The sequence below is a fragment of the Thalassophryne amazonica genome, chromosome 23 (assembly GCF_902500255.1).
Source record: "Thalassophryne amazonica chromosome 23, fThaAma1.1, whole genome shotgun sequence".
NCBI lineage: Eukaryota > Metazoa > Chordata > Actinopteri > Batrachoidiformes > Batrachoididae > Thalassophryne > Thalassophryne amazonica.
This window is the reverse complement of record NC_047125.1, coordinates 33,330,410-33,338,710: the sequence shown is the minus strand read 5'-3', so window position 1 is coordinate 33,338,710 and position 8,301 is coordinate 33,330,410. Positions and strand designations below refer to the sequence as shown.

The 8,301-nt window shown below is 41.3% G+C and overlaps 2 protein-coding genes across 2 annotated transcripts; both read right to left on the bottom strand.

Annotated features, from left to right (window-relative positions):
* Nucleotides 1-671: 671 nt before the first annotated feature.
* On the bottom strand, nucleotides 672-4,610 carry LOC117505328 (protein mono-ADP-ribosyltransferase PARP15-like). Its single transcript, XM_034164962.1, has 4 exons — nucleotides 4,023-4,610; nucleotides 2,388-2,524; nucleotides 2,123-2,303; nucleotides 672-1,786 (listed from the first exon to the last, which is right to left on the bottom strand). Exons 1-4 carry the CDS (start codon nucleotides 4,540-4,542, stop codon nucleotides 1,455-1,457), a joined length of 1,170 nt encoding a protein of 389 aa, XP_034020853.1. The 5' UTR covers nucleotides 4,543-4,610; the 3' UTR covers nucleotides 672-1,454.
* On the bottom strand, nucleotides 4,580-7,902 carry LOC117504772 (protein mono-ADP-ribosyltransferase PARP15-like). The gene is made up of 7 exons (XM_034164271.1): nucleotides 7,482-7,902; nucleotides 7,085-7,133; nucleotides 6,144-6,290; nucleotides 6,000-6,059; nucleotides 5,748-5,924; nucleotides 4,713-4,895; nucleotides 4,580-4,593 (listed from the first exon to the last, which is right to left on the bottom strand). The coding sequence occupies exons 1-7, from the start codon at nucleotides 7,545-7,547 to the stop codon at nucleotides 4,580-4,582; spliced, it is 696 nt and encodes a 231-aa protein (XP_034020162.1). The 5' UTR covers nucleotides 7,548-7,902.
* Nucleotides 7,903-8,301: the final 399 nt, after the last annotated feature.

Sequence of the window (8,301 nt, the reverse complement as noted above, 5' to 3'; positions counted from 1 at the left end):
TTAAAAGCACATAAAAAATAATAAAATAAAATTGGAAAAAAAACCAGCTCAGTCAGACAAGTATTTAATTTAGTTTTTGCAGGTAACATTTAAAATAAGTATTATTTTGCTGCAGATATGAGTGTACATAAATATAACCATACAGTAAATGTTTAAAATCAAAGCCAAACTGTAGTTTGGTGAAAATCTCTCTTTCCTCAATTTACACTTTGATTCAGCATTAATATAAAAACAGTATTATGTAGTTCTAGCCAAATTTTCTACATTTACGCCAACTATGTAAGTAAATTGTTTCATTGGGGTTGTCGGTTAAATTAACTTCTATAAAATCAGTTTTTTTTCCTTTTTTCTTAAAATGAAATATAAACATAAACCAAATAAGCCAATTTATAATGGTATTTTGTGACATATCTTTTGATATCTTGATTTCATAAACCACAACTTTAGTGATGTAACAATTTTTAATGCATTGCTATCACAATTTTAAAAAGTAATTCACCATTGTAACAAATGGATAAATATTTTCTTTCATATTTTGATTCAGCATCCTGTAACAATTAAAAACATAACACAGTGCTAAAATACCCTCGGCTGTGTGAGCATTGGCTTCTTTATAATTTGCAGTTGTTTAATTGGTATCCCACTGCAAAGTACACACACATACACACATATATAATTAATTCATTATACATTTATTGTTATTAAGATCCTATTGTCTTACTTACAGTTTTTACATGTCCAATAAAGGCCCTCTATCAATCAATAATAACCAATATTTACATTTATGAGCGTTTGACAAGAGCGGAAGTTAGCGTACATGCTGACGTCCGCGAAATGTCTCGTAAATCACTCCAGAGGTGTTAAGTTACAAAAACAGCATTTTCAGTTTTAGAAGTGTCTAGTTCTCACTAGCGTTTACATAATATATGACAAAGAGGTTATATTTACACACAAAGGAAACAGTTTGCAGCGAGCCTGTGACTTCTCCGCACTAACATCCACAAAATATCTTGTAAATCATTTCAGAGGTGTTATTAGGTTCCACAAAAAAAAGCAGAAAATCCTAAAATACCTCTTAAAATAGATCAAGGTTAGCCATCTTTGAACTTGTCCAAGGTCTGTGTCCCAAGAATGTTCCCTATGAATTAGAAGACTCTGGCAGTAATAGGACTGGATTTATGCTGAGCACAGACAGATGGACGGACAGAGGCAAAGTCTTTGCAGTAGTCAACGGCCATATTTGATGGCCTCGGGCAATGACACCAGTAAAAAGAGAAATTTGGGGAAACCTTATTTGATCCCATGTTTTGGCTTTTACTCTAGAATTGTTAGACACAGTTGCATTTTTAAATGCCAGGAATTTGAGTAAAATTCTAATTCTATTTTAAATTCAAATTTTCTTCAATGTATATTGTTTCCTAGCTGTCATATTCAAACTGGTGTGGAAAAACTGTTTAAGATGTGATGTATTTTCTGCACTTATAAACTTGACTTGAAGGTGACTTGAAGGTGATGAGATAGTCTGGGTAGGCTTGGTAATCATGAAAAACAACAAACATGGTGGGTTTGTTTAAATTATTCACCACGCTGTCGTAGAGGTTATGTGGTTGCTGGGCATTGCGAGCCGGAGGCACTTTCATATCCTTGTGGCCGACCGTGTAGCTACCAGTCAGTACTCGGGCCACAAGCATGAACTGGGAACCATCAGCAGCTGGTTTAGAGTAGGTGAGGTTGGTTGAATAGCTGGCATCTACTGCAAAGTATGTTCCAAATCCAAATACAGTTGCTGAGAATGGTAGGGCATAGAAGAAAAGGAAAAAAGCTTAGAAAACAGCAAAATAATGATGGAGGAGGAGTATGTTTAGTTTTCGTGCCACCAACTGATACAAAATAAGAGAAATTCGATCTACACCATGAAAGTAAGTGTCATAAAGTGGGACCAGACTTTTACGAGAAAATTCTCATACTTTGCCAAAATTCTAGAAATCGATGAACTTGAATTTGGCAGATGCAACAATAGCAGTTTGCTTCGAATAAGCTGAGCAATGCACAAGAAAACTGAGCAGCCACCAGTGTCAGATGGTGGATTTAGCACTGCAGGATTGAACCAGAAGATGGTTACCATTTTGGCCACAGTAGCTCCTGTTGAAGCCACTTGTCATGATGGATTTGCAGCTGTCTTCAGTGGTCCCGTGGTACAGAGTCCTTTCAATGTCTTGCCCAAGTTGTCTGTTGTTATCAGAAATGCGTCTGTGATGCACTTCATAGGCACATCTGAGATAGATGTTCTGCACACGCTCAATCTGAAAAACCAACAAAGCAAAATGAAAACCTTTACTCTGAAGTAGTTTTTTTAAAATGATACTTTCCAGTGAAAACATACTCACTTTTATTATGGGATTGGCGGCAGTTTTTCTGAATTCACTCTTTACTTTCCTGTACTCAGCAGAAGTAGACTGCAGTTGAACCACTTTCAGATTTTCATCAGCAGTCATGTTGTCCCAGTACAGAGGAAGATTAAAGTCTGGAAATAATATCATGCATATGTCAATTTTTTAAATCAAATTTGTTCTTGCCAATGAAATGTGCATGTCCTCTTGGCCTCCTCCAGCCACTGGGGTCCTCAACATCAAGGCACCTGTGTGCTGGATTGTGTCCAGAGAAATGGACCACATGGCCACAATGCTGTAGTGGACTTTCTCTCACAATACAAGTGGTACACCTCATCTAAGTCTCTCTAAGTAATCTTTCATTTGACATAAAGTCATTCCAGTGGTACTCAAGAATCCTCCAAAGAGACCTAGCTTTGGACCTTCATTGTCCTGCAAAGATCCCTTTATCCAGGGATATTATGCACCTATAAGTGCTTTCCAGTTTTCTCTCAATCTCAAAAGTTGAGGGCCAAGACACATGACCTTCACTGCGACAATAAGGTGCATCTCTCTAGAATTTCAACATCTTCACTGCATACAGACAAACTTCCAGTGGCTGAGGCTCAGAAGTTGTTAAAAACTTGGATTTTGGCCTGATCTAGGACCATCACAAACCCAGACACTTGACTACTCAAGTAATACAACCAGGGTGATTATGCACAGAACATGGCATGGTCTGTGACTTTATGGTTTGTAAAACCTTTTCTTGACAACAAAGGCACTGAGGCACAATACTATACACAATACATGTGTTGTGCAATTTCCGGTACAAGTTTCTAGGAATGCAGGTCAACAGCTTGGATTGGCCAAACAAAACTCCCTCTACAGCAGGGGTGGCAACGAGGGCCAAGACAGTGCAGGTTTTCATTGCAACCAGTCAACTCAGCAGGTGGGTTGTTGATGAGCTTCTCCTCTGAACATAAACACCTGATAGTCAATGAAATCACCTGCTGAGACACCTGATCTTTAATGAAATCACCTGCTGAGGTGATTGGTAGAAAGGAAAACCTGCAGTGTTTCGGCCCTTCATGGCACATGATTGCCCACCCCTGCTCTACAGTAAAGAACTGTGTATGCTGTTCTTTTTCTGAAAGCATAGATCCTTCATTGTTGTATACTAGACTACTGTGGATGTCTAATCAGTCTGTAGTGGCTAGAATGAAACTTTTTGCTGTGGGGAGGTGGTATTTGTGTTGGTGGCACCATCATACTGGGCAAACCGGTTGAGAACGGCCAGCTCTGTGGGAAAGAAACTGTACGATGTGGTTACATTGATGGAGAAGTGGATAAGAGAGAAGCTGAAGACTATCATGGACGCCCTCATCTTCTCTATGCTGAAGTGGGTAAGCGCCACATTCAGCCACAAATCCATCAGATGACATTAATCTTGTGAATGTGGCATTGTGGATGATTAGCTCTACACTGACAACATGAAAGCTTCAGCAGGACTGCTATAATGTCACTACATCTTCAAGCTTATCAGCACCATTGCTGCTCGGACTTATGGATTACGTTTGCCTCTGTTGTCTTAAGATTGCCACCAAAATTCTTAGTTGTGGCAACATTTTTCATGGTAAAGAAGCCGCTAACCTTGTAGGTTTTGAAGTCGCTTCAGCTGTCTTGTTTGACCACCTGTTTGCGCCGTCATGCTACGGTCCACAGTCCATTGTATCTGCTGTGCATCCATGATTCCTCCCATTACATCATTCATTTCCAGGTCATAATTGGCTTTCATGGGGAGTTTTTCCCAGTTGTTGTCGGCTCCCATTATGCACCAAGATACTTGACTGTACAACTTGTCTTCATCCCTGGCTCTCACCTCTTTTCTGAATATACTTTTTTTTCTTGCAATCATCTTAATTCTCAGTGTGTTAATGCCATCTTTTGGCCCAGTTATTTTCAGTACACCTTTGTCAGACTCCTCCTTAGCATAATGCAAGCTTACAGTTGCCATCGTATCCATCACATATTTCATGTCCTGGTCAGTGAAGCCTTCAATGTCTATGGTTTCTGTGGCGCATTGAGTCTGATACAGCTGTTTCATCTTGGCCATGGCATGCTCCACATTGGTTTCAGAAAGACCCACAATCTGGAAGATGGATTGTTTCATGGAAGAAACGGTGTGAAAGTCATTTTGGTGTTGCGTCCTAGAGCGTGGATGCTGGTGTTGTGGAGCATGAAGCGTGACACTGGAAGGTGGATGAAAGGGCAATCAGTGACTGGAACTCAAAAATAGAATGCTGAAAAACAGCAACTTTTAAAAAAGACAACAAAACATACCTGTGCTCATGGCAGCAGAAGGAAACCTTTGGATGGCTTTCTGCTTGAATGCCAGGAAAACATTGGTCTCAAACAGAATTATGCGGATGGTGGACAGGTAGTTGAATAAAGCAGAGGAAGTGGAAGTGTGGACTGCTCGGAAGATGGCACCTGCAACAGCCTCAGGTTTGAGATTACCAGGTCCTGGACAGAGAACCATGGTCTTAGTGGCGACATTCAAACGCACCTTCAGATGCAGACTTAGTTTTAACTTGAACTTTAGAAGAGTCTGATTCAGATTACCAGGGGACCGGTGCACACATTAAGGTATGTTTTGGGCTACGTCTGTCTGTTCATACCACAATTTGATGATCATATTTAAAATTTTAAAAATTGTTTTTGGAAAAAAACAATTACGAAGTATGTACAGTCATGGCAGCACGGTGGCTTAGTGGTTAGCACTGTTGCCTCACAGCGAGAAGGTTGTGGGTTCAATTCCCGTGGCCTTTCTGTGTGGAGTTTGCATGTTCTCCCCGTGTTTGCGTGGGTTTCCTCTGGGTGCTCCGGTTTCCTCCCACATCCAAAGAAGTGCGGGTTAGGTGGATTGGAATGTTTAAATTGTCCGTAGGTCTGTGTGTGGGTGTGTCTGTGTTTGTTTATCTGTTTGTGGCCCTGCGACAGACTGGTGTCCTGTCCTGGGTGTACCCCGCTTTGCGCTCTGTGACTGCTGGGATAGGCTCCAGCCCCCCGTGACCCATAACTGGACTAAGTGGTAGAAGATGAATGAATGAATGTACAGTCATGAAGTGAGTAGTGTGAATGTGTGATATGTGTGATACGGCTGGACCTGTGAAAAATAAATTTCTGGCAGATTTAGATAAAGGGGTGGAGCCATAACATTTTGAATATTGCTCTGTTGGGCATTTTGTGCCTGATGAAGGTTTCATGGGTTAATTTTGTTCATCAAATGATTGTAAAATTTAGCAAACATGTGGGAGGTGTTTTCTTTTCGGGCCTTGGCGACCCCTGACCTGTGGTGTCTTGCAGAATATTTACCGACACAGATGGCAGGAATGGCCACAGAGTTGAGTTTGGCGGTTTCACAGCGTGAAATGATGTCAAGCACCAGTTCTTCAACAGTTTTCGTGTTCCCTTTTCCGCTCACATGAAAAATGATTTTGCAAGGGAAGTTGCCAGGCTGGGTGACAAAAATTCCTCCTGCATCCACTTTTGCTTCAAAATCAAAGATCCCAGGAGTAAGACTCGGTTTAGAGTCAATTTCAGATGTTAATCTGGTTCTGTTCTCACCGGTTTTTAGAGCAGCCTCCACTTCTGGTCCAGCTTTAGCTAAGATGGCCTTACATGTGCCTGCATAAGAAAAGTGGAACATATCATAGATTATATATTATTTGGAGTCACATACTGTGAGCAGTCGTCCCAGTTTATATTTACTTGTATTAAAATTAATGAAGTTTGTTGTGTTCACGACAGCATCGGTTGTCTCCTTGGCGATGTCTCCCTGCACCAGCTGTAGTTTGACTCTGCCTCCCACGGTTAGTGTGAGTTCATCAAGGTTACAGGCGAGAGATTTGCAAATTTCTGTAAGAGAACACAACCAAGGTTTGTCTTAGTTTGTTTTGCTAATTTTGCTAATTTTATTTGCTGATGCTCTATTAAATTGGTAGAACAATAAGTAAATGACTACAGATGAGGACAAAATGATTCGCCCTGTGATGCTAAGAGTCAGTTGTGTGCCCTTTCTGCTCGATAACAGCCTGCAGTCATTTGTTGTTGTTTTCAGCAAGTCTCAGATATGTGTCCTGGGGAATCCCAGCCCATTCTTTGGTGAATCTCTCAAACTCCTTCAGATTTGATCTTCTGGCATGGACCTTGGTCTTTAGTTCACCCCACAGATTTTCCAACTGGATTCAAGTCAGGGTTTTGTGCAGTCAATAACGCTCACTTTGGTCTTCTGGAGGTAGTTCTTCACCAGGAGCCACGTATGTTATGGATCCTTGTTGTGATGGAAAACAAAGTGATGACCCAGTTTTGCTGTTGACTGCTTGAGGTTTTCTTTCAAAATCTTCACATATCCTTCTTCCTTCGTGATTCCTTCCACCTAGAGGAGATTCCCAGTTCCAGACACACTGAACCATCCCCACAGCATAATACTCCGACTGCGGTGTTTCACTGTGGGGACAGTGTTCTTTGGATTATACGCCTCTCTGAAATGTTGTATTGACAATTAATAGCTCTGTTTAAAAAGTGCTTGGAAAAATTTTGAATTTAAATTTGATAAGCTAATAATTTTGTCCTCATTTGTAAATAAATCTTGAGCTGGCACATTCTTTTTATATCTTAACGATAATAATCTAAGCAGCTGACCAGGTTACCTTGACCTTGCTGGTACTGGTTGACCTGACGGCAGACCTCTTGGTAACACTTTTAACACAAACACACCAGCATTAAACATTGACAAGTTGCACAGACATACACAGTTGTCCAGATGTTAAGGTATTCTTTTAGGTTTAGGTTTATTTGAATAAAATACATTTCAGTAACGCTGTGGTCATACGAGCTACAAATTACAGTGACAAGCAGTTGGCACTTGTTGTTTGATGGGCATTCCTGGGGCATGCCCGTTAGACCGCCGTAAGGTGTCTTGTATATCACTTCAGAAACAACGACACTGACCGTAGGGTCAGGGATGTCAAGAATGGGTTGTACTGAGGAAATAAATTCCAGTACTAGTTCAAACAAAAGATGATTAAAATCTTCATACCAACCAACCATTTTTGTGGCCAGGAACCACCAGCACACATGTGACTGTTTGGGGTGGAGCCTGAACAGTCCCATTGAATAAACATTGAGATACCAGGCCAAAATTGAGGAGTCCCAATCCCAATTCTCGGTCCACAAAGGGGCTGTGACCTCCCCATTCTTGATGTTCGTTCATTCATTCATTCATTTTCTGCCATTTATCTGGGTTGTGGTGGCAGCAGACCAAGCAGCTCAATCCACACTTCCCTATCCTGAACCATATCCTCTGACTGTTCCTGAGGGATCCCATGGCAGTCCCAAATCAGATGTCCTTTTTCCATTTTCTCTCCGCCCGTCTGCAGCATTGCCTGAGGGCACGGGTCGTGGCATTTAACCAGGGGTCGGATTTTGATTTCCTGGATTTGCAGCGCATCGGTGCAACAGAGTCCAAAATTACTGTGCATGTAGAGTGGAAAGAAGAGAGGATGTTATCTGGGAGTAATGGAGAAACCAGTCCATTCATGGCATAAAACTGAGAGTCCATGAAGGCAGCAGCAAAGTCCCCCGCTGTCGAGGAGGTGACCAAACGGTGGCGAGAGACAGGAACAAGTGGCTTACTAGCAGATGGAGGAGCAATAAATTCAAAAATAACAGGAAAGTGATCTGAAATAGCAATGCCAACATCGCCACCTTGTGGACCGTTCCCACCATTGCAATGCCTTTAATCCCTGGACTCTGATTTATCAATTGGCCTAATGACTCTATAAATTAATCAGATAGAAGGGGGGAGAGTGGGCGGCCTTGTCTAAAACCTCATTCCAAGACTAAAGAGGCCAAAAGGTCCCCATTA

Coding starts and splice junctions, on each gene's coding strand:
- LOC117505328 (XM_034164962.1), bottom strand. CDS start 4,542: ATGAAACAATCCATCTTCCAGATTGTGGGTCTTTCTGAAACCAATGTG. Junction 2,525..4,022: donor GCGACTTCAAAACCTACAAG/GTTAGCGGCTTC, acceptor TATTATTTCCAG/ACTTTAATCTTCCTCTGTAC. Junction 2,304..2,387: donor CCGCCAATCCCATAATAAAA/GTGAGTATGTTT, acceptor TTGGTTTTTCAG/ATTGAGCGTGTGCAGAACAT.
- LOC117504772 (XM_034164271.1), bottom strand. CDS start 7,547: ATGGGACTGTTCAGGCTCCACCCCAAACAGTCACATGTGTGCTGGTGG. Junction 6,291..7,084: donor CCAGTACCAGCAAGGTCAAG/GTAACCTGGTCA, acceptor GTTCTCTTACAG/AAATTTGCAAATCTCTCGCC. Junction 6,060..6,143: donor CTTCATTAATTTTAATACAA/GTAAATATAAAC, acceptor TTTCTTATGCAG/GCACATGTAAGGCCATCTTA.